General features: G+C 37.3%; 3 protein-coding genes across 5 annotated transcripts; 2 read left to right on the top strand and 1 right to left on the bottom strand.

Moving 5' to 3' along the window:
* The first annotated feature begins 120 nt into the window (after window positions 1–120).
* LOC147553503 (uncharacterized) lies at window positions 121–2,629 on the top strand. The gene is made up of 2 exons (XM_086670383.1): window positions 121–1,658; window positions 1,961–2,629. Exons 1-2 carry the CDS (start codon window positions 734–736, stop codon window positions 1,993–1,995), a joined length of 960 nt encoding a protein of 319 aa, XP_086526509.1. The 5' UTR covers window positions 121–733; the 3' UTR covers window positions 1,996–2,629.
* Window positions 2,630–14,104: 11,475 nt separating this feature from the next.
* LOC147553502 (protein LAZY 1-like) lies at window positions 14,105–16,273 on the top strand. Its single transcript, XM_086667735.1, has 4 exons — window positions 14,105–14,511; window positions 14,615–15,436; window positions 15,603–15,879; window positions 16,075–16,273. The coding sequence occupies exons 1-4, from the start codon at window positions 14,503–14,505 to the stop codon at window positions 16,092–16,094; spliced, it is 1,128 nt and encodes a 375-aa protein (XP_086523861.1). The 5' UTR covers window positions 14,105–14,502; the 3' UTR covers window positions 16,095–16,273.
* Window positions 15,442–21,697, bottom strand: DPL1 (dihydrosphingosine phosphate lyase). Of its 3 annotated transcripts, none has more exons than XM_086667732.1 (16): window positions 21,382–21,697; window positions 21,229–21,274; window positions 19,690–19,841; window positions 19,510–19,569; window positions 19,177–19,401; window positions 18,948–19,089; window positions 18,606–18,656; window positions 18,403–18,494; window positions 17,831–17,957; window positions 17,630–17,645; window positions 17,324–17,431; window positions 17,189–17,243; window positions 16,966–17,112; window positions 16,750–16,828; window positions 16,581–16,656; window positions 15,442–16,096 (listed from the first exon to the last, which is right to left on the bottom strand). In XM_086667732.1, exons 1-16 carry the CDS (start codon window positions 21,576–21,578, stop codon window positions 16,005–16,007), a joined length of 1,665 nt encoding a protein of 554 aa, XP_086523858.1. In that variant the 5' UTR covers window positions 21,579–21,697; the 3' UTR covers window positions 15,442–16,004. The 3 variants fall into 3 exon arrangements, with proteins under 3 accessions (XP_086523858.1, XP_086523859.1, XP_086523860.1); XM_086667733.1 differs by having other exon boundaries at window positions 15,442–16,088; XM_086667734.1 differs by lacking the exon at window positions 15,442–16,096 and having other exon boundaries at window positions 16,280–16,656.
* Window positions 21,698–25,495: the final 3,798 nt, after the last annotated feature.

Below are 25,495 nucleotides of genomic sequence, written 5' to 3'. Positions count from 1 at the left end.
GAGATCCACTCCACTCGGTTTATCCGAGTGGATTAGGACGAATATTGAAGCTATAGGAATCCATATAGGATTAGGATTGTTATCATTATCGGATTCCTAATACAACTCATAATAGGATTATTGTATAGATAAACATGTAATATAGTATCTTATATACTTAAAACTCTTATTATGAATCTTATATATATGGATCAAACTCAATGTTGTAATCATCAAGTTGTAAAGTAATAACAAGGTTTTTACCTAGCTCTCTCTCTCCCTCTCACTCGATCATCACTATCACCACTCAGTTTCATCCGAGTTGCCTTTGCAACAGTCACTCGATCTTCAACCGAGACGATCATCAAATCGTTCTCGGCTTCACCGAGAATCCCACAGTGCACTCTCGGTTATACCCGAGAGTTACACTGCTCCAGCTCGGCTATACCCGAGAGGAACTTCAAGGTTCACTCGGTCTCACCAAAGTGTTATCTCTCTCGGCTTCTACACATCCGTCTTCCTCGAGTTTCATCGAGTTGTTTACTTCAAGGTTTAAACCTTCTCACATGGTATAAGAGCCTAAAGAATTCAATTTTTTTTTTGAAAGACGACTACTCCCGAATCTTCGGAGATCTCTCAAATTCATCCTAACACTAATAGTGGGCCGTTTGATGTTCACCACTCGGATTCTCCTACTACTATTCTCATCACACCGCTTCTAACCGGTGACAATTACTCCTCATGGTCGCGAGGAATGACTAAGGCCTTAAGGGCTAAAGCTAAACTTGGTTTCGTTGATGGAAGCATTGAAAAACCCACCGATCCTAAAGAATTAGAATTATGGGGACGATGTAATGATCTCGTCTCTAGTTGGCTCATCAATTCCGTTGATCCACCTCTTCGCGATTCAATCTTATATGATGAATCGGCCTTTGATATATGGCACAATCTATATGATCGCTTTCACCAACGCAATGCTCCCAAAATATTCCAATTGAAGAGAGCAATTTCTTGTCTCAAACAAGATAATTCCGACGTTTCTACATATTTTACCCATCTCAAGGCCTTACAAAATGAACTCAATTCCTTGATTATCACCGAGCCTTGTACATGTGGTCATGGTCGTTCTTTACTTGAACGTACTAATCAAGATAGAGCCATGAAGTTTCTTCAAGGGCTTAACGATAGATTTTCATCTATTCGTAGTCAAATTTCATTGATTGAACCTTTTCCTTCGATTCTTCGAATCCATTCACTTATTAAACAAGAAGAGGTTCAACAAAACTTGGTCACTCCTATGACTATTGATTCCAACAATGCGGCACTTGCCGTTGGAAGCAACGAGTACAATCAAACTCGTTTTAACGGATCCGAGAGGCAACGTACTAAACGCCCTCGACCCTTTTGTGACAATTGCAAGATTCATGGTCATGATGTCACCTCTTGCTATAAACTCCATGGGTACCCACCAAATTATGGACAAAGAAACCGGAACCGAAACCGCCAAAACACCATCAACCTCTCGGTTTCGGACCAAACGGGCCAGGGGGTGCCTCCAGCAACTTCTTTCACCAATGAACAATATCAAGGGATTTTGGCACTCCTTGACCGAAATCGGCAAGCCACCGCAGCCCAATCCAACGGTAACTCCAACAAGGATACCCATGTAAACCTAACCGGTAAGTACACTTCTTCTTTTCATCCTCCTTGGGTCATTGATTCGGGAGCCGCTAAACATATATGTTCACATATTTCAAGATTTTCTTCTTATTCCCTTGCACCACCGGACCTATATGTCCGTTTACCGGATGGTTCCCGAGTCAAGGTAGAACACATTGGTACCGTCTATTTTACCAATAGATTTTATTCACAAGATGTGCTTCATATTCCATCTTTTCAATTTAATCTCATATCTATTTCTCAAATATCTAAATCCCTTCGTTGCACCGTCTTATTTGACCGTGATTTGTGTCTTTTTCAGGACCGAACAACGAGGACGGAGATTGGGCATGGTAGTCTTCATGATGACCTTTACTTCCTTCGCATGGAGCGTCCCATCCTTTCGGTTTCAAGTTTAGATAATTCTAGTTATGAGTCTTTTTCTTTATGGCATTCCCGTTTGGGCCATCCTTCTTTTAGTCGTTTTAAATTTTTTAATTCTAAACTTCCATGTTTGAATTTTAATTTTTTATCAAATAAAGTACCATGCGATATTTGCCCTCTTTCTAAGCAATCTCGATTGCCTTTTCCGATTAGTACTTCTTCCTCTTCTCATATTTTTGAGTTAGTCCATGCGGACGTATGGGGACCTTTTCCGGTTCCCTCCACCTCCGGGTGTCGCTATTTTCTTACCCTTGTCGACGATTATTCACGTTGTACTTGGATATTTCTCATGGATTCTAAGTCCGAATCCAATAAATTGATTATGAATTTCTTTCAATATGTCTCCACGCAATTTAATTGCACCATTAAGACCTTTCGTTCGGACAATGGTTCCGAATTTACTAATTCATCCCTACAAAGTTGGTTCCTTGAAAAAGGAGTTGTCCACCAACGTAGTTGTACTTATACCCCGCAACAAAACGGGATAGTTGAACGCAAGCATCGTCACATTCTTGAAGTAGCCCGTTCATTACGCCTTCAAGCTCATCTCCCTCTCTCTTTTTGGGTAGAATGTGTTCTTACCGCGGTTTATTTGATTAACAAATTACCGACACCCACCCTTAATGGTAAATCCCCCCATGAAAAACTCATTGGTATTACTCCTGATTTATCCCATCTACGTGTTTTTGGATGCCTTTGTTATGCACGTATCCCTTTGGTCAAAACCAAGATGGACGCCCGCTCCTCCGCCGGTATCTTCCTTGGGTATCCCAATGGCCAGAAGGGTTATCGAATCTACGATATTTCCACACGACGGATCTTCATCTCCCGCGACGTCACTTTTGTTGAAAATCGATTCCCTATGCACCCCTCTTACTCAGCTGCTTCTTCTCATCTCGATCGCCCAACACCCTTCATAACGATCGACGACAATGATACATTCAACTTTCCGGCGACCGGGCGTTCCACGGTCCGTGCCACACAGCAGCACCACCGATGACAGTGGTGCTGCCCTTCCTGTTTCCAGGAACATCACCGATGCAGGGGTGCCTCCAGACACCCCTGCTGAACTGGGCTCGTCTTCGCCCCTTATTTTCCCTCTGTCCGAGGTGCCTTCAGCATCTTCTGCTGCTGCTCCTTCTCCAGGGACACCACCTGCCTCTAGCGCCGAGAATTCCCTCGACGACGGCCCGTCTGACTCCCCGACAACAGACGCCACCACTGACCTCCCCGTAGAAATCCTCGGTCGTCCCACACGATCTCGGCGACCACCACCTCACTTGGATGATTATGTGTGTTCCACCTCTTCTTCCGTCAAGTATCCACTTGAAAACTATTTTTCCATCAATTCTTTTTCATCATCTCACCAGAAATTTCTCTCTTCGGTGTTAACTACTACTGAACCTAGCTCCTTCACTCAAGCAATGAAATCTCCTCATTGGAAGGAAGCTATGGCCAAGGAAATCTCCGCTTAAGAAGCTAACAAGACTTGGTCAATTACTACTCTTCCACCCGGAAAGCGACCCATTGGTTGCAAATGGGTGTATAAGATCAAGTTTAATTCCGATGGCTCCATTGAGCGATATAAAGATCGGCTAGTCGCTAAGGGTTATACTCAAATCGAGGGCCTTGACTATACCGATACTTTCGCTCCGGTTGCCAAACTCGTCACTGTCCGTGTATTACTTTCTTTTGCCGCCATTAAAGGTTGGTCCCTCCACCAGTTGGATGTTAACAATGTCTTTCTCCAAGGTGATCTTCATGAGGAAGTATACATGAAACTTCCTCCCGGTTTTTCATCTCAGGGGGAGTCTAGCGTTTGTCGCCTTCATAAGTCTCTTTATGGTCTTAAACAGGCCTCCCGCCAGTGGTTTTCAAAATTTTCCTCCGTTCTCACTGAACGTGGTTTCTCTCAATCTAAAAGTGACTACTCTCTCTTCACTTTTTGCTCTCACTCCACTCAAATTTACGTTCTCGTCTATGTAGACGACATTATTATTTCAGGAAATAATGATCATGCTATTTCCCAGTTAAAAATATTCTTAAATACAGATTTCTCCCTAAAAGATTTAGGTCGTCTTCAATACTTCCTTGGCATTGAAGTATCTCGTTCTTCACAAGGCATTTTTCTATGTCAACGAAAATATGCTCTTGATATCCTCAAAGATTCTGGACTAACCGCTGCACGTCCATCTGAATTTCCCATGGATCAAAAGCTCCGCCTCAGTCCCACCGACGACACTTCTTTAACGGATCCATCAGTTTACCGACGTCTTATCGACCAATTACTTTACTTAACGGTCACACGACCGGACATCACGTTTGCAGTAAATAATCTCAGTCAATTCATGCAAACACCTAGTCAAGTACATCTAGACGCTGCTCATCGCGTTCTACGATATCTGAAAGGCACCCTTGATAAAGGAGTCTTCTTATCAGCAGATAGCTCTCTCCATGTCACAGGATACTGTGACTCAGACTGAGCTGGCTGTCCTACAACCCGTAGATCAACTACCGGGTATTTTACAATGATGGGTGATAACCCACTTTCTTGGAAATCAAAGAAACAACCAACAGTTGCAAAATCATCTGCGGAAGCAGAATATCGAGCTCTAGCCATTCTCACTTGTGAATTACAATGACTCAAGTATTTATTACTTGATTTCGGAATTAATCACACGGACCCGATGACAGTTTACTGTGATAATCGGGCCGCTCTCCACATCGCAGATAACCCAGTGTTTCACGAACGTACAAAACACATTGAAATAGATTGTCACATCGTTCGTGAGAAGATTAAAGACAACGTCATTGCCACGCGCTTTACCACTTCAGACAACCAGTTAGCGGATATCTTCACTAAGCCACTTGGAGCAGAACCGTTCAAGAACATTATTGGCAAGTTAGGCGTTACTTCCATTCCCGCTCTAACTTGAGGGGGAGTGTTAGAGATCCACTCCACTCGGTTTATCCGAGTGGATTAGGACGAATATTGAAGCTATAGGAATCCATATAGGATTAGGATTGTTATCATTATCGGATTCCTAATACAACTTCTAATAGGATTATTGTATAGATAAACATGTAATATAGTATCTTATATACTTAAAACTCTTATTATGAATCCTATATATATGGATCAAACTCAATGTTGCAATCATCAAGTTGTAAAGTAATAACAAGGTTTTTACCTAGCTCTCTCTCTCCCTCTCACTCGACCATCACTATCACCACTCGGTTTCATCCGAGTTGCCTTTGCAACAGTCACTCGATCTTCAACCGAGACGATCATCAAATCGTTCTCGGCTTCACCGAAAATCCCACAGTGCACTCTCGGTTATACCCGAGAGTTACACTGCTCAAGCTCGGCTATACCCGAGAGGAACTTCAAGGTTCACTCGGTCTCACCGAAGTGTTATCTCTCTCGGCTTCTACACATCCGTCTTCCTCGAGTTTCATCGAGTTGTTTACTTCAAGGTTTAAACCTTCTCACATGGTATAAGAGCCTAAAGAATTCAATTTTTTTTTTGAAAGACGACTACTCCCGAATCTTCGGAGATCTCTCAAATTCATCCTAACACTAATAGTGGGCCGTTTGATGTTCACCACTCGGATTCTCCTACTACTATTCTCATCACACCGCTTCTAACCGGTGACAATTACTCCTCATGGTCGCGAGGAATGACTAAGGCCTTAAGGGCTAAAGCTAAACTTGGTTTCGTTGATGGAAGCATTGAAAAACCCACCAATCCTAAAGAATTAGAATTACGGGGACGATGTAATGATCTCGTCTCTAGTTGGCTCATCAATTCCGTTGATCCACCTCTTCGCGATTCAATCTTATATGATGAATCGGCCTTTGATATATGGCACAATCTATATGATCGCTTTCATCAACGCAATGCTCCCAAAATATTCCAATTGAAGAGAGCAATTTCTTGTCTCAAACAAGATAATTCCGACGTTTCTACATATTTTACCCATCTCAAGGCCTTACAAGATGAACTCAATTCCTTGATTATCACCGAGCCTTGTACATGTGGTCATGGTCGTTCTTTACTTGAACGTACTAATCAAGATAGAGCCATGGAGTTTCTTCAAGGGCTTAACGATAGATTTTCATCTATTCGTAGTCAAATTTTATTGATTGAACCTTTTCCTTCGATTCTTCGAATCCATTCACTTATTAAACAAGAAGAGGTTCAACAAAACTTGGTCACTCCTATGACTATTGATTCCAACAATGCGGCACTTGCCGTTGGAAGCAACGAGTACAATCAAACTCGTTTTAACGGATCCGAGAGGCAACGTACTAAACGCCCTCGACCCTTTTGTGACAATTGCAAGATTCATGGTCATGATGTCACCTCTTGCTATAAACTCCATGGGTACCCACCAAATTATGGACAAAGAAACCGGAACCGAAACCGCCAAAACACCATCAACCTCTCGGTTTCGGACCAAACGGGCCAGGGGGTGCCTCCAGCAACTTCTTTCACCAATGAACAATATCAAGGGATTTTGGCACTCCTTGACCGAAATCGGCAAGCCACCGCAGCCCAATCCAACGGTAACTCCAACAAGGATACCCATGTAAACCTAACCGGTAAGTACACTTCTTCTTTTCATCCTCCTTGGGTCATTGATTCGGGAGCCGCTAAACATATATGTTCACATATTTCAAGATTTTCTTCTTATTCCCTTGCACCACCGGACCTATATGTCCGTTTACCGGATGGTTCCCGAGTCAAGGTAGAACACATTGGTACCGTCTATTTTACCAATAGATTTTATTCACAAGATGTGCTTCATATTCCATCTTTTCAATTTAATCTCATATCTATTTCTCAAATATCTAAATCCCTTCGTTGCACCGTCTTATTTGACCGTGATTTGTGTCTTTTTCAGGACCGAACAACGAGGACGGAGATTGGGCATGGTAGTCTTCATGATGACCTTTACTTCCTTCGCATGGAGCTAGCGTCCCATCCTTTCGGTTTCAAGTTTAGATAATTCTAGTTATGAGTCTTTTTCTTTATGGCATTCCCGTTTGGGCCATCCTTCTTTTAGTCGTTTTAAATTTTTTAATTCTAAACTTCCATGTTTGAATTTTAATTTTTTATCAAATAAAGTACCATGCGATATTTGCCCTCTTTCTAAGCAATCTCGATTGCCTTTTCCGATTAGTACTTCTTCCTCTTCTCATATTTTTGAGTTAGTCCATGCGGACGTATGGGGACCTTTTCCAGTTCCCTCCACCTCCGGGTGTCGCTATTTTCTTACCCTTGTCGACGATTATTCACGTTGTACTTGGATATTTCTCATGGATTCTAAGTCCGAATCCAATAAATTGATTATGAATTTCTTTCAATATGTCTCCACATAGGTACTGCCTTAAATGTATAACCCTATCATCCTCTTTTCTTACTTGATTCCTTCCAATTACAAGGTTTTTTTCTCTTTTTAAACATGAAGGGGAACAATCACAACTTTTTTGAAAATACTTTGCACATATATGGATTGGTTTCATCACAATGTTGCAGCCTTATAGGTTCAGATCGTCGTAAAACCTTGAGTGATAGATTAAGAAATTCAATGATATGATGACTCTAGGTCATTAGTTACATTCTTTCGAGCCTATAACATGAATTTAGACGCAGTTATTTATATCTCAGCATTTTGTTGTCCAGTTTAAGTGTTGCAGACTACTAAGATTACGAAAAAAACTAGCTAGAAAGATAATGAAAATTTCTATGACTGAAAATTATATTGGAAAGTTTTAAAAACGGGAACAAATAGAAACATGGTCCTTACAATAGTTTATTGTAGTAGTAGCGTCTCTTTGTTTTTTAGGAATTGATTTTAAATATACAAATAAAAAAATTTGATATTTTGAATTATTTGCATGTCCTTATATATTAGTGGAGTCTAATCTATTCAAAAAAGAGAAAAAGGTGTTTGATCCATGTCTAAATTTAAATCATTTTACACTTTTCATGAATATTGGATAAACAAATCCCTTTTTATAAAATCTAAAGATTTAGAGTAGTAGAATAGTTGTTACTCAATCAAACTCTAAGATTTAGAGTAGTAGAATAGTTGTTACTCAATCAAACACCGATATGTAATCACCCTTAATATATTGTCACAAGTCCGTCGGATTCTTTTCTTAGTTTTTTTTCTATATTAGCGGCATCTCAAAGCAAATCCTGAATTTTTCACAATAAAAAGGTGAAAGAAATATCTTACATTTCGTTTTTTCGTTTACTTAATTGAACCCTACCCCTTCCTACCAACTTCTGATTTAGTTCTACGTACCAACCGAACTACAAAGATTCTAAATTAATAGAGAAACGACGGAGGTATGCCCTAGTTGAGGAGACAAGTATACGACCACATTATGACTTTTGTTTATCGATCGGACCGGGCCTGCAAATAAGCCAACTACTACTTGCATATGGTACCATTTGCACATTATATGAATGGAAGCTAAGCCAATTACTACTTCCATATGGTACCATTTGCACATTATATGAATGGAAGCTATGGAAGCTAATACTTGTTCTTTTAGTATTTTTTGAGTACTCATATATCTTCGTTTCAATATTCCTATTGTAAGTAAACCATTAAGTTACTCATACTCTTCCTTAGAATCTCTCTCTCTCTCTCTCTCTCTCTCTCTCTCTCTCTCTCTCTCTCTCTCTCTCTCTCTGGGTCTCTAGAAAAGTTACTAGGATGGTAAGTAATGAATGTTGATCACTACTAGTCGATCAAACGACAACCCGATTAAGCATATGCAATACCCATTTTCAGTTCCAGGTTTTAAGATGGAGAGTTCATGCCTGACCCTTTTCTTTTTTGTTTTGCTTGTAGATGTGGTGCTGGAGCTATAAAACTGAAGTGATCAGTTTTCATCAATTAGTAATGGCTTTGATGGATAATAAGTAGTAGTAGTTTATCAATGAGTTTGATGAGATTCTATATGTGGAAGCTTGTATGATAATATTGTGTAATAATGCTCCTAAGATATAAATGTCTGTTATTATCTCAACAAAAAAGAAACCGAACTATCGGAACAAACGTAAAATTCATTTATAGATTAATCAAATAACTCTGTCGATAATCGTATGAAGAACAATGTTCTCTAAAGAATCTGATTTCTGCAATATATCATTAATATGATAATAGTCTTCATGTCTGTTATTCGAATCAATCTAGGAAAAGCATCATCTTACAATTCAATACCCAAACAGGATTGATTATACAAGAAGAATATCACACCAACATGTCATTTAGAACAAAAATCAATCAAGGAAACATCATTTTATTTCTTAATACCCAATTTCATCAAGTACAAGGTGGAATGCTTTGCTTGTTCTTGAAAAAATTCCCCGGATCAACTATGCTTTTCACATGTACTAATCGCTTGAAATTAAGCTTGAAGTATTTATTTCCCCAAATCTTCGCATTTACGCAATTGAATGAACCATTTTTGTTATACTTATTTACTCCAAGGTCAAGATATCATTGTAGTTGAGATATGCACTTCTGGGAACTTAGAGACATATGCCGTCATATAATTGTATAATTTTCTAGTCCAACCAATCTCCCTTCTCGATTCACTTTCTTGTAGCCAATTCCATCCGTACATAATATTATAAATATTTCCAGCTCTGTGTGGTAAGGAATTCCATACTCTGGGACCTCGTTCATCTCAATCAAGATGTGGTGGATTTGTCGCAGGGGCGGCCCGGGCCCAAAGCTACCAAAGCGGTCGCTTTGGGGCCCGACCTAGTCAAGGGCCTCATATATCGAATTATATGTGTTATTCGATAAATAATAATTAATTTTTAAACAAATTTATAACTGAATCAAGTTATAGCTTCTTGGTTCAAGAGGTTTAATTTTGTATGAGAGGTCAAGGGATCGAATCCACCTCTATGTATTATTAGAATTTTATTTATTTTTTCTAACAAACTCTATAGAGGCCCCATATTTTAATTTCGTTTGGGGCCTCTTACATGTTCAGGCCGGCCCTTTTGTCGCCACAACCGTGAAAAAGGTAGAGAGAGAAAGTTACTACCAAGATCCCGTTATACAATCGATTCAGAGATGGCAAAAGGGAAATTTCCGATTGGGTCAGTGGTGGTTGATGGCAGAAAGTAATCCTAAGGATTTCGCACAGTCGAGAAACAGTTCTCGGGAAGAAGAAGAAGAAGAAGAAACCGGGTTATGGGTTTGTCTCGCGGGTTTGCAAATGAAACCGGGTTCTATTGGGCAGGTCGGTGTGTTACTTTGGGTGGGTAAGCCTATGAAAAACAAGTGAGTGAATAGGGAAACCGGGTCTATTTGTCAACCCAAAGGAAACCGAATCTGACTTGGAAAAGTCTGACACGAAAATATCAATTTAGTGAAATTTGAATCTGACTTTAGATTTACTTTTGGTTCTCCAATGCAACACTCAACAAAAACTCAATTAATCTAATGTGTCAAGTATGAGTTGAGTTTCTCTTTCCTAAGTTGCACTTTTGAGATACTCAATTCAAAATTCATCTCTAAGAGCATCTCCAATGCAACACTCAACTCACAAAACTCAATTTGACACATAGGACTACTTGAGTGTTTGACAAAAAACACTCTCCAATGCAACACTCAACTAGAGTCTCAATATGATGTGGCAACAATAAATATTGAGATACTCAAAAGAAAACTCAATTGTTGAGTTTTCTTTTGAGTATCTCAATATTTATTGTTGTATCTCAATTGGTCTAGATCAACATTTTATATATTAAAATAAGAATCAAAAGTAAATCTAAAGTAAATGTTGAGTTTTTTTTTTAGTGTTGCATTGGAGATGAATTTTGAATTGAGTATCTCAATAGTGCAATCTAGGAAAGAGAAACTCAACTCATACTTGACACATTGGATTAATTGAGTTTTTGTTGAGTGTTGCATTGGAGATGCTCTAATGCAACACTAAAAAAACTCAACATTTACTTTAGCTCTTTAGTTTTCTAGCTTCTTCATCTTCTTCTTCTTCTTCTCCATCTTCTTCCTTCTTCATCTTCTTCTTATCAGTGTTCTACACTAATCAAACTCAGTACATCTCTATCATCGAATCTGGACAACCAAGGGCTGCTGGCCCATTTTAACTCCTTCCCTCTCTCTTTTCTGTCTTTTTCACTGGTTGAGATTAGAGAGAGATTGAGCCTCAAACTGCAAATCCATTTCAGCCTCATTGTTTTCATCTCCATTACTTCTTTCTTTGGCAAGAGTTTATTTGGGATCTGGATAAGTTTATGTTTCACTCACCATATCCACCTTAATGAAGAAAACATAAACACAACTAGTGAACCATCAAATTTCCCCAATTTTGATGCAAAAAGAATGATAGGGAAAGTAAATTTTAAGTTTTATTATGTTCCTCTCTTTACTTGCGTTTCTTAGTGGTCGTTCTTTTCCTAATCAGATTGGAGTTGTGTTCTATTTCAACATCCTAGGTTTAGTTTACCAGACAGTGAGGGATCTGGGTAGGATCCCATGGCCGGCAGTAGATAAATAAGAGAGAGATTGAGGAAAGTAGAGAGAGACAAGAGAGAGATGAGAGGGAAGAAGAAAATGGAGAAGGAAGAAGAGAAAGAAAAAACAATCTAGTTAAGGTCGCCTACGACAGGTCGAACTTTAGTTGAGGCATTGCCTCTCAACCCACATTGCATCTAACCAAACTAGGGATTGCCTTTAGCAAGATTGCCTATAACAACTTCGGACAGTGCCTATAAAATCTCCCATTATATATTTAATTTGATACATAATCTTAATTTATTTCCTTTCACGTTACATAATCGAATTTCGATTAGTAATATGTAATTTAGACTTTGAAGTATAGTACTGTAATTGAGAAATGACATGATAAACCATTCTAAATATAGAAGTTTCAACAATGTATGATTAGAAACAAGTTGTTTGAATATTAGTATAAATATTTGCGTTTACTTATTCAAGAGCTATAGTATGTCCCACCACAATTGCAACTAAATCCCTATGTCCTTCAACAAAAAAAAAAAAAACCTAAATCCCTATGTTATGGGACAATATTTAGAGAAAGAAAGCACTATATTTTCTCTCTTTAAATCCTGTCAAACCACATAATCGACTCGGATTGATTCGAAATTATGGCCAGACATAGTCCTATTATCCTTATTTTGTTGGTGTTACAATTTTAGAAAATTTTCTCTGTTTCAGTATGAGGCTTATTTCTTTCCTTTAACTAACAAAGTTGAGTTACATAATTCTTGATTGAATTTTGGTAGAATTACCACACCGATCTCTCGTTACAGCTTTTCTCATATCTAATCTTTTTTTTTGTCAGTCTCTTCTTACACTTGATTATTTAACCAAGCATATTTACATGCTTAAAGGAACTCATAATATTTGACAAGAGAGGAATGCACTAGCATTATCCCGAATCTGGTAGCGCTAGAATTTGTATAATTAAAGTCTCAGTTAATTCTTCCTTGTAAGGTGGTTTTCAAGGAGAGTGTGGCTTATTTGAAAGCAAAAGGTGGAATACTTTTGTGCGTTCCTAAAAATGATCAACCATATTCTTCACTTTCACTAATCTTTCGAAATTAGCCTTAAAGTATTTAGTTCCCCGTATGACCCATCTGGGTAGTGGGCTACATATATCTAAAAACCTCGAGCGAGTGAGAATTATCCCAAGATTCCAACAACATTATCTTTTTTGACTGAATTGAGAGTTAGGTTGTTAGCAGTCAGATACATGCCCAAATTAAAATTTGTAATGAACTCACAATCCTTTTCCTTTTCGAGAGTGCTACAAGGACAAAATCCTTGACATGATGAGTTATTTTCACTAAAAGACAATTTTTTTTTTTAAGTTTGACTTTGATCTGGACCGTTTTTTTACTCGTTTGACTCATCGTGTCAAGAATCTTGTCAAAGATTATTTGTACACTTAGCATTTCCCTTTCCTTTTTATTTTTAGTCCCACATAGGTACTGCCTCAAATGTACAACCCTATCATCCTCTTTTCTTACTTGATCCCATTCTAATTACAAGGTTTCTTCTCTTCTTAAACATGAAAAGGAACTATCACAACTTAACTAATATAATACTTTGCACACATATGGATTGGTCTCATCACAATGTTGTGCATTCGTATCTCAATGGTCGTAAAACTTTCAGTGATGTATTAATTACATTTTTTTAAACCTAAGGCATGAATTTACGTGCAGTCATCTATATTTCAAAGTTTTGTAGTTCAGTTAAAATGTCGCAGACTTCTATTATTATCGACAAATTTTACGACTGAAAATTAGAAAGTTTTTAAAAACGTGATCAAATAGAAAACACTTGGTCCTAAGAATAGTTTATGGGTGTATTGTCTCTCTCTCTCTCTCTTTGTTTTCTAGGAATTGATTTTAAATATATAATAAAAAGTTTTGGTATTTTGAATTATTTGTATGTCCTTATATATTAGTGGAGTCTAATCTATTCAAAAGAGAAAAAGTTGTTTAAATCATTTTACACTTTTCATGAATACTTGATAAACACATCCCTTTTAATAAAATCTAAAGATTTTTAGTGTAGTAGGATAGTTGTTACTCAATCAAACTCTAAGATTGCAAATTATGTGCAAAAGTGAAAAGAGATCGAAAATCTCAAATCCTCGACACATTTTGTCGGCAATTAACCCCGATAAGTAATCACCCTTAATATATAGTCACAAGTCCGTCAGATATCTATTTCCTTTGTTCCGTTTACTTAATTAGCCCCTACCCCTTCCTACCAACTTGTGATTTAGTTCCACGTACCAACCGAACTACAAAGATTCTAAAGTAGAAGAGAAACGACGAAGGTATGCCCTAGTTGAGAAGACATGTATACGAAAACATTATGACTTTTGTGTATTGATGGGACCGGGCCTACAAATAAGCCAACTACTACTTCCATATGGTACCATTAGCACATTATATGAATGGAAGATACTACTTTTTTTTTTGTTGAACAATGGAAGATACTACTTGTTGTCTTGTTCTTTTAGTGTTTTCCAGTACTCATATATCTTCATTTCAATATTTTTATTCACATCAGACCTCACACTTGTTTCTTTCGTATCTTGGAACCTGTACTCGTATGTAGTTACGTCTTCTTTTTAGTATTTCTGTCAATGTTACACGTACGTACAAAAAACTATCGCTCGAAATGAAACTTGAAGAAAGGAATTGGTAGCCAACCCAAAACTTCTTGTAAGTTTGTATATGTTCTTATCTACCCACCAATTTGAAAGACCCTACACAATTCATCACTTTTCTTATTACCACCATCTCCCCTGCCAATTCATATACCCATTGGCATGTCAAAAGAATCATATTTCATACTAACAAGAACTTCATCAAGATGAAGCAGGTACCATGTTTCCTTAACATTCTATTCTATCTTATACAAACTTACCATGATCAAGTTTTATTCATATATACCATGCTTTTCATTTTTCGATTCTTTGTTGCAGTTACTTGGTTGGATGCATCGTAAATTTCGACAGAATAGCGGTGAGCCATTCGTCATTGGTTGTAGTTGTCTTGCAAAACAACCATCACTTGAAGAAGAACAAAACTTTTATATACCCATTCATACCACCTCTAAACCATCAAAACAACATCCTTGGAATGAAAATTTACTCCGAAAATCGTTTGCGGGTAGTCTTGATTCATTGAGAATTGAAGAAGAAGATGAAGATGAATACTATGTTAATGAAGAAAACACCATTTTTGAAATCTCAGACTTCTTCGATGGACTTCTCACAATCGGAACTTTGGGTTCTGATAACCCAATGAACACTGAGCCAGTAACACCAACTTTTTTTGTATCTGCTGGAAAACAAACTGAATTGACAGAAGATGATTTGAAGCTTATCAATGAAGAGTTAGAGAAGGTATTTAATGAGGACACCAAGGATGATAACAAGTATGGAAACAACGAATCTTCTTCGGCGAGGACTAGTTATGGAAGCACCATTACTCTAAGTGGAAATGATAACCAGGTTATTACTGGTAGAGGATCAAATGAAGTTTGTCCACTTCAAGGGTATCTTTTTGGATCTCCAATCGATTTGCCTGCAGAAAGGGTAAGAAAAGAGCACCGGACTTCGCTTGGTGAGTTGTTTCAGAAGAGTAAGATAGAGGAGGAGGAGGAGAAGAGTGAGAATATAGAAGATAAGTCGAATAAACAGAAGTCTATGAAGAAGTTTCTTAAATGGTGCTTGCTCCGATGCTCAACTACTACAACTGCTACTACTGCTGATTCTTTATCGGCCGAAAATAAACTTCAAAAGGTCAGTTGTCCTGCTAAAGGTATTTTATTTACTTTCACAGTAAAAACACGACATGACAGTTGATGTGTATATAATGTATCTATATCTATATATAGTAGCGATGTTCCCCGACTAAAATCCCTCCTTTTTTTTTTCGGGTGATGTTGATCGATATGGGTGGGACTAGCTTTTACAAATCTTCAGTAGAAAAGTTCATCCAGAGACTACAGATACAAAAAAATCTCTGAAACTTCACAAGAAAGAGACCAAGAACAGAGACCATTACAGCAGCATGGATCGGACCCACATCATGTTTCCTAATCGTGGACCGACTCAAAGAGAGAGTACTATCATAGAGGACTGTCTCGGACGCTATAATAGCCGTTTGAACCCACCTCCCATTGAGCTCACAGGCAATGATTCTGGTGGGAATAGGGAATACTGGATCAAAACAGATGCTGATTGTAAGTAAACCATTAAGTTACTCGTACTCTTCCTTCAACTCCAGAAAATTTGCTAGGATGGTAATGAATGTGGGACGCTAAGTCGATCAAATGACAACCGGATTAAGCATATGCAATACCCATTTTCAGTTCCATGTCTGAAGATGGGAGAATTCATGCTTGTACTCTGACCCTTTTCTTTTGTTTTTCTTGTAGATGTGGTGCTGGAGCTGTAAAACTGAAGTGATCAGTTTCATCAATTAGTAATGGCTTTTGATGGATAATTAAGTAGTAGTAGTTTATCAATTTGTTTGATGAGATTCTATATGTGGAAGCTTGTATGATAATATTGTGTAATAATGTTCCTAAGATATAAGTGATACAAATGTCTGTTATTATCTTAACAAAAAAGAAACCGAACTACCGAAACAAACGTAAAATCCATTTATAGATTAATCAAAATAACTCTGTCGATAATCGTATGAAGAACAGTGTTCTTTAAAGAATCTGATTTCTGCAATATATCATTAATATTATAATAGTCTTCATGTCTATGGTGGGTCATTAACTTAAATAACTTAACCCAAGAGAGAAATAATCAAATTCTGATATCTGATTCGTTTATCGCCGACAAATTTCATACAGCAGAAATGAAGAGACTCGAACTTTATCTTGTTAGCAAGTGGTGTCCATGTAATTTATCAACAAATCCTGAACCGTACCTCGATCGGGCATCCTTCCTGCTGCACCATATATTGGAGCCAGCCCTCCTTTGATTGGACCTGGGTTTGCTTTAACCTGTTAGATTTAAAACGAAGAGTTTATTAGGGTGAGCAGTAAGGTAATCACCGGGTTAGATATTACTCTGTAGAGAAAGAGAGAGAGAGTTACAGTTTCGACGGATTCCTTCAAATCTTTCAGGAACTGATCAACAACTGGAACATGCTGAAGTGTGATGCAGATATGTATACTGATTCATGCACAGAAAATAAGTGAAAGAGTGACTGATAAACTACATTAATTGAAACTTAAGTGAATTCTTTTTCATTTACATAACTATAGTAACGAGCTTTCTACTCAGAAATCGAACTTCGTCACATTTCTCACCTGCTAGGCCTCTGTAATGCATTCAAATGCCAGCCCTTAGAAGACATAATGTCGTTAACTTCGAAAATGTCAAGAACTTTCGAGCCGAATGCAACTATTGTCATGTCTGGTCTTCCAATGATAAATAGCTCAGAAATCTCCTTTACGCTGGCACACGAGTAAAGAAATTTAAGAGCCTAGATTTGGTAAATAAATAGAACTTTGTGGTCAAATCATCACTTACCCTCTCTGTATTTGCTTCGATACCTCCATGATCTCTTTTGCGTTTTGCAAGTATCCTGTAAACATGAAAAACAATAATTTTCAGCATAAAATTAGGAAAAGGAGAGAGACGCGCGGGGCCGGCTGTGGGTATCACCTTCTTGGCCTAAAGTCATCATGGATGCCCAAGCCCCAGCAATCAATCCCCCGGGCCTACTCCCAGCTATAGTTGGAGAAACATAAAGTCCGCCTGACCATTCGGTAACTGCAGCATAAAGTGGATGAGATCAGATCATGGTGGTATTTTGTGTTTGATGTGTGTGAGAAACTTCAAATGCTACCAATTAGGTCCATGGAATGGAAGTTTCATAACTCAAGAAACTAAAAATATTGCAAAGAGTATTAATGATGAGAAATAATGGGCTATACATCATTTGAAAAAAAAAACAAATAGAATACGTACCAGCAACGAATTGGTGCTGTGAAGGAAGTTCAGTAAAAAAACATCGGTAAGTCGACCGCCAGACATGAAACAGAGCAGAAGTTTAGTAGAAATAATTAGCTCTTGTTATGACCATTTTTATAGCACATTTCGAATTCAATTTTTGCAGCTGTGAGGAATTGCAGAACAACAAATCAGAAAGCAGATAACATACGCAACTACCTTTCGGATTTCATGATTCCTGTATAGAACTATACTTGTTCCCTTTGGAGCCAACCCATACTTGTGCACATCAACTGATACTGATGTTACTCCTCCAACAGAAAAATCAAAGGGCGGTATAGGATACCTGGAAGAGAATAAAGTTTATTCAAAAAGAGAGAATTGAAAATTTTGCTTCACAAATGCAACTGAAAGAAGTTCAACTAATTGTCGTGATTTGAGTGGAATATGCATATTTTGGTTGTTACTAGTTTAAGTTGCTGAAATGAAACCAAATTCTCTACGAGCAATCGTCCCAAAGGAATGATAAGTAAATTAATTTACTTCAGTCAGAATCTCAAATGGAACTGTAAGCGGTACTGATTAGAAAAGAAAAATAAACATCGCAAGTTCAAAGAAGTTTGGGGTATAATAGGCACAGTCACGGAGGAGTACGGTGAGGGGAACACTTTCCATCTTAATCTTGTTATCGTGGGAATATAGGCAGTGACGGATTAAATACTATACAGATATATCATTCCATCAATCACATTCAACCATTAAGAAGAGAAGAATCGATAAAATGGGCATACCCAAGCTTACGAGCAAAAGGTAAAACAAAGCCACCAAGGCAGAGGTCAACATGCAGACATATTCCCAAACTTGATGCGAGTTCACCAAGTTCCTGCAAAAACAAGTGGATAAGTAAAAGAAGGGGACAAAAACAAACTCTAACTTATCAGAATCCTTTATGAAAAATAAAAGAAAATGAACCAGTAGCAGTTTGTTTACATACTTCAATGGGATCAACTATTCCATGTGGGTAACCAGGTGCCGACCCGACAATCTGAGAATACATTGAATATCAAGTTAGCGAAATGATATTCATAAATCTCAGTGAAAAAGTAAATATCTTGCTTTTTAACTAGCAAGAGCAGTTAAAAGGTTTGAGTATCCATAACCCCTTAGTGGCATGAACCTCTTCACAAAAAATTGAACAGTTGAAGAAATTTATTCCAGAAAAGTAACAGGACAATAAACTTCTTCCCATTTAGTTAGATCAGAAATTTTCTTGAACTTAGCGAAAGGTTAAAGAAGAAACTAGAAAATCCAAGAATTTGAAACAAACTGGACATACTAGAATAGTGTTTTTGTTGATAAATCTTTTCATTGCTTTGACATCAGCTTGAAATTCTTTGTTTACAGGAACTCTCCACAGCTTGATGTTAAAATATTGCGCAGCCTTGTCATATGCCGAATGTGCAGATTCCGGAATAACCCTGTACTCGAAGAGAATTAAGGATTTGTTACATAATTGATCCCATACGATTTAGTCGTTGGAAAATGGAGAAGATAAAACTACTAACATTTCAGGTTTTCTTATTCCCTTCTTTGTTTTCATATAATCACGTGACGTTTTCATAGCTAATAATATACTTTCAGTCCCTCCTGAAGTCATGTTCCCACATATTTGTCCTCCCGCAGCCTTCTCTTTACTACCAAGTAATGCAGCTGTCATTGCAACCACTTCTCCCTCGAAGCGAACTACACTTTGGAATACATCAAGATGCAATGGATTTGTATGTGCAAACCTGGATATATGAACATACAAAAGATTTAACAAGTAAATATTAGGATACTAAATAGAATTGATCAGGTAATGAGACCATAATTGATCAAATGTACCATGTCCTACTAACATTGAGTATGCCTCATTAATCAAAGAAAAATGTCCCTCTGACTCACTTCCGCCAATATACCTGCAAAGAGAATTTAAAGATAACAAATCGAAGATAAGACAAACTGGCGTGTAATGAGGAAACCGAGCCAATATTTTGTGCAAGAACAAGTGAATTAAAAGCTTGAAACAGTTAACATACACTGTACCAGAGCATTTTCCTTGCCAACCCACATCATTTTTTTTCTCATCTTGTAACTTATCTAGGACGCTTGCTCCAAGTCCATCTCTTGGTAGCTCAGTCTGCCAACTATTTCTTTTAGATTTACTACCAGACTGTAACTGATCCACCACCTGAAGACTCACAAAAGTCAAATTAAGTTCCTGGCAAAGTAAGCTCTTATAGAACCAACAATATAGAGCTTAAGGTAGAGAAAAATAACCAAGTTATGAAGAGCACTAAAGAGCTCAAACTACAAACTAAGACATCCAATGATCCAAATGTCAAAAACATGTTCTTTTTTATAGTTTATAAATATCTTAGAATGCTCAAATTTACTGTAGTTCAGCTATGTAGGTGGTCTGTGCTGCTTCAGATATAAACAGATTAACGACGTTGATGCACAAGACATTGACAACCCATACAACCAAGATGAAGTTAGCTCTCTACCAATTTAGACTCATTTTTCCTCAACACCTATTAGTCTCTTACCCCCATCTTGCTTGTACGTAGAAACTCAATTGTATACAGTAAAGCACAGACAGATGCAGGTGTTCGTGCCAGTGTTCCCTATTAGACAAGAGACACGCATTATGTCACTAGACTCTCCAAAGACAGACACGTGAACATGCAAGCTATCCATAAGACCTCTCGCACATGGACAGACCTAGATGTAGAGTTCCACATCGCTTGAGGGAGCGTTAGGAGACTAGACCATAGGTGCGAGCTCAAGCTTAATAAGTGTCAAGGCCTTTTGGGTGAGCTCGGGATACCCTTCGCTTAAAACAAAACCCAGTACGGTTGTACCTATATCTATCAGGCTTGGGACTGGGTAGCAAAAGTGGTACAATATCGATAATTTTTGGGCCTTGGATCGATATACTAGGTATGTCTATTCACAACAACATTAACAGTTGTCGACCCACTAGAAAGACCCTCTACTCCAAATCGGTCTTGCCCCGATTCGGTTCCACTCAAAATGATGCCTCATGTGTCTTCCCATTCTATAAATTGCAAAAAGAAAAATCACATTTTTCGTGTACTCCTAAGTTAAATGGGGCCAACCAACTAGAAATAAATGATCAGTGAGCTACTACTCCAAGTGTATAGTTTTGTTCCTTATTCTAGAAGACACTCATGTTCAACACTAGAGATGGTAATCACAAGTACTCTCTCTCTCTCATCAATGTCTGAGGTTCAACATAGGCCCTACTACAAACCCATAAATGTGATTGAGGACTAGTATTGAATAGATAAGTAAACCATCAACCTATTCAAAAAGTTGTATATTCCTTCCTTTACTCAAAGGCCCCACAATCCATTTAGTTACCTCTACAATATATTCATCAAGTTTTCATTCCTTGAACTAGAAATCATTTAATTCCCAAACTGACAAAATCAATTTAATGCATCCAAAATCAATACTAATTTTATTTATACATTTTTATAAAATTATTCCTAAAATTAGATAACAAATGAAGTAATTAATTACAACTCCTACAAGAAATTCTTGAAATTTACCTTCTGTTTTTCTGAATCAATATAACTTTTAACCCCTGGAATCAACCTGATGTTTAAATTGATTGGATTTTAAATAAAGTTAATTAGATGTATAATTAATTGGATTAAGATGAAGAGATGAAAATGAATTGAAATCGTAAAAAAGGAACTTACTTTATTGAGTTCATGATAAACCCTAGAAGAGCAGATTTGAATCCTTTCTCTTGAATAAAAGTCAGTAAAGAGTGAAGATTAGAAGCGATGAAGATTGCAAATAGAGGAGTGAGAACCAGAACTAGAGGTTCATACTGAGATAGAATTGAATTGACGTGATTTCTTAAGCCGATTAGGGTAAACGAAGACAACTCCATTGAAGAATTCTTTTTTCAGATTGAACAGAAGAGAAAGAGTTTTAGAGAGAGGGAGAAAAAGAATGATGGCTCGAGGGAGTTGAGTAGTCTAGATGGATTATTATGGCGTGTTGTTTGGTAGTATTTTATTTTTTTGGATTTGTAATTAAGTAGGCAAATAATTGATGATTATGACTTTTATACTAATCTTACCATTGAAGAAATTACAAGGATATGAAAAAGGGCAGATGGGTGTCAGAGGGTAAAGCATGTCACAAGTCCTAGCGGTTATCGACGTAGGATTAACAAATTAAACATATCCATTATATAGATTTCATGAAGATGCACGTATTTTGGGAACGTCGTTTCTATCAAACATTTCGTGTTACTATATCCATTTTTTTAATTTGGCAGAAAAAAATGCTTTTGTTTTGTTATTTTATCATTTCATCTTTTTCTTTTATTTATTTTCAGTAAAAACAGAGCAGAGGTTGGTCTTTCATAGTGCATCATCTGAAGTACTTCTACTCGACCCCTTATCTACAATTCTAAGGGCAACTCCAATGTGGGGGTCCGGGCTCTTAATTTTGGGAGCCCCTGAATTTTGGGAGCCCCGGGCTCTCAATTCTAAGGGCAACAGTTTCCAACGTTGGACTCCCAACAGGGGCTCCCAAATTCAAAAAAGAAAATCAATTATTATAAATAAAATTCATTAAAATTAATATTAATTAAGATTTAACAAATAACTAAAATTCATACATAATAAAAACAACTAAAATTCATACATAATCAAAACAACTAAAATTCATTTTCCTTTTTCCAATTGAGATCAATATCCTATGAAGAGCAAGTTGTTCGGGATCCATGTTTGAAGTATCTTTGCCCACCAAGTCTATCCCCATTTTCATCTGTTGAATCTTGTTGGTATCTAGTTGCACGTCTAATTTTTTGTCTTCCACGACTAATTCTTTTGCTTTCACGTCTAATTCTTTATGTTTGACGTCTATTTGTTTCTCTTGAAGGAGTATACTATCATTGATAAGTTTATCTCTACTATCCTGTTTCTCCATTTTCTCTTTCCAAAAAAGGTAGCTATAGGTGTTTATCTCTTACTACTCTAGAATGTAGACAGAGATAAAAAAGAAAAAAGTGTGGTCTTGTAAAAAGTGTCGATCGAGAGAGAGGAAACTGTTTCTTACTTAATTGCGTGAACAGTGGTTTTAAAACCGTACATGTGAGAGAAGAGAAAGTAATTATGATTGCAAAGAGAGAGGTAAAAGAAAGATAACGAAATCGTTTATTCCAAAACTACCCTTGTTTGTGTCCACCGTGTATTTGAGGAACCGAAATTCAAGTATCATAACTACGTTTTACCTTGCCTCAATATCATTTCGTATAAATTGCGATTGTATCGTCTACTAGATTACATATATTCGAAAACTAATTTATGACATGTACTTAACAATGAACAGACGTAGCTATAGGTGTTTATCTCCTACTACTCTAGAATGTTGATAGAGATAAAAAAAGAAAGTGTGGTCTTGTAAAAAGTGTCGATCGAGAGAGAGAAAACTGTCTCTTACTTAATTGCGTGAACAGTGGTTGTAAAACGGTACATGTGAAAGAAGAGATAAAGAAGTTGTTCTCAGACCGAACACGTTAAATATCGTGTCTCTTACTTAATTGCGTGAACAGTGGATGTAGGTCTTGAGTATCCGACCGAACCACGTTAAATATCGTGTCTTTACTTTATGTCCTATCTCCGATTACATATTGATCGTGACTTTATTATATCTCCGATTGTTATACAATCGTGATTTCAACACGTATAAGTTTGAAAGAGCTCGAGCTCGCATTGTTTTTAGTTCGTTTATCTAAATACTTCAAATTAAAACTTCCTAAATTTTCGAAATACTTCAATTATCATTTGCCACATACAATAATAATGATTAATGATAAATGGGGGTCATATACTAGAATCAGAACGAAGTATTTTAGTCAGTACGCGAGCATTTGATTCGCACGACCACTACTTACGACGGCTATTTGAATGAGAACTTTGAGAGTTAACGTCGAAACGAAAATCTTTCTAAGAGTGTCCCATAATATAACTAAATAGGGATCTTGGCGTTACAACCCCTTTTTATTTTGATGACAAAACATAGGAGACACCCCATACATGATGAGTATGGTGGTATCACAAATATTGGAGAAACCCATACACGTTGAGAGTAAAAGAGAGAGAGAGATAGAAAAAAGATATAAGATTAAACAGTAAGTTTACAACACCTTTTTAAGCTCTATGAGTGTGAGTGAGAGTGAGAGTGAGACAGATATTGTGACAAGGAGAGAGAGAGAGTGTGAGGTCTTTCAACAAACAAAAAGAGAGAGAGAGAGAGTGAGGTAGAGAAAAAGAAATGTAGCTATAGGTTTTTATTCTCCTACTACTTTATAATGTAGATAGAGACGAGAAAAAGCATACTCTTACTCTTGTAAAAAGTGTTTTGAGAGAGAGACAGAGAGGAAACTGTCTCCTCCCTTAATTAATTGTGAGTAGTGGTTGTAAGACTTAGAGAGAGAAAAACCGTACATATGAGAGAGAAAAAGAGCCTTTCTTCGGGACAACCATCAAAACACCAAAATACCCCTTCAGAAGCTCTTACATACCTACAGTACAAACATTTTTATAGTATATATTACAAAAATCGAAGGACAAATTTGTAATTGTTCCAATAAGACTACGAAAGTAGAAGAAATGGGTTCCATAAACACCTACATTACAAACATTTTTATAGTATATATTACAAAAATCGAAGGACAAATTTGCAATTGTTCCAATAAGACTATGAAAGTAGAAGAAATGGGGTCCATAACACGTAGTTAGGGAGAGAGAGAGAGTATGAGGTAGAGGGGAAAAAAAGGTAGCTATAGGTGTTTATCTCCTACTACTCTAGAATGTAGACAGAGAAAAAAAAAAGTGTGGTCTTGTAAAAAGTGTCGATCGAGAGAGAGGAAACTGTCTCTTACTTAATTGCGTGAACAGTGGTTGTAAAACCGTACATGTGAGAGAAGAGAAAGTAATTATGATTGCAAAGAGAGAGCTAAAAGAAAGATAACAAAATCGTTTATTCCTAAACTACCCTTGTTTGTGTCCACCGTGTATTTGAGGAACCGAAATTCAAGTATCATAACTACGTTTTACCTTACCTCAATATCATTTCGTATAAATTGCGATTGTATCGTCTACTTGATTACATATATTCGAAAACTAATTTATGACATGTACTTAACAATGAACAGACGTAGCTATAGGTGTTTATCTCCTACTACTCTAGAATGTAGACAGAGATAAAAAAAAAGTGTGGTCTTGTAAAAAGTATCGATCGAGAGAGAGGAAACTATCTCTTACTTAATTGCGTGAACAGTGGTTGTAAAACCGTACATGTGAGAGAGAAAAACCGTACATGTGAGAGAGAACTTCACCACAATCATATCTGCAGGCCGCGGTACAATGGAAATGGATGCCCCGACCAATGAATATGGGGTGATTTAGATCTTCTCTTTTATGTTTCAATCTTTCTAGAAAAATTTAGTCAAGTGTCTTCGTTCTACATATTGTTTTCCTTATTGTTTCTTACTGTATTTTCTCCTCAAGATCCTCACATCCGACGTACCTTATGAGATTCCTCAAAAATGTTGAGGGGTGCTCTTCATTCTGGGATACATCCCTGAAATGAAGACTAAGGTCATTGGTTTAAAAACATCCGATGATGGGGTAAAATCTCAAACAATTCTCATTTTTATTTTATTTTGTTTCAAAGGTGAACCGTATTGTATTTCTATTTTTTATTCCTCTTAGGAGAATCATAACATCATCCGCTTTGTGGCGGACATTGAAGAGTACTCCTCTTCAGTGTCAGGTTCTTCGTCCCCCGCTG

This window comes from Eschscholzia californica, unplaced genomic scaffold, assembly GCF_041429995.1.
Source record: "Eschscholzia californica isolate CP2 unplaced genomic scaffold, dmEscCali1.0.p SCAF_3, whole genome shotgun sequence".
NCBI classification, from domain to species: domain Eukaryota; kingdom Viridiplantae; phylum Streptophyta; class Magnoliopsida; order Ranunculales; family Papaveraceae; genus Eschscholzia; species Eschscholzia californica.
This window is presented reverse-complemented; position numbering and strand designations above follow the sequence as displayed.

Coding starts and splice junctions, on each gene's coding strand:
- DPL1 (XM_086667732.1), bottom strand. CDS start 21,578: ATGGAGTTGTCTTCGTTTACCCTAATCGGCTTAAGAAATCACGTCAAT. Junction 21,275..21,381: donor TTTATCATGAACTCAATAAA/GTAAGTTCCTTT, acceptor TTTAAACATCAG/GTTGATTCCAGGGGTTAAAA. Junction 19,842..21,228: donor TTGATTCAGAAAAACAGAAG/GTAAATTTCAAG, acceptor GTGAGTCTTCAG/GTGGTGGATCAGTTACAGTC.
- LOC147553502 (XM_086667735.1), top strand. Junction 15,437..15,602: donor CCGAAAATAAACTTCAAAAG/GTCAGTTGTCCT, acceptor GGGTGGGACTAG/CTTTTACAAATCTTCAGTAG. Junction 15,880..16,074: donor GATCAAAACAGATGCTGATT/GTAAGTAAACCA, acceptor TTTTTCTTGTAG/ATGTGGTGCTGGAGCTGTAA.
- LOC147553503 (XM_086670383.1), top strand. CDS start 734: ATGACTAAGGCCTTAAGGGCTAAAGCTAAACTTGGTTTCGTTGATGGA. Junction 1,659..1,960: donor TACCCATGTAAACCTAACCG/GTAAGTACACTT, acceptor TGTCTTTTTCAG/GACCGAACAACGAGGACGGA.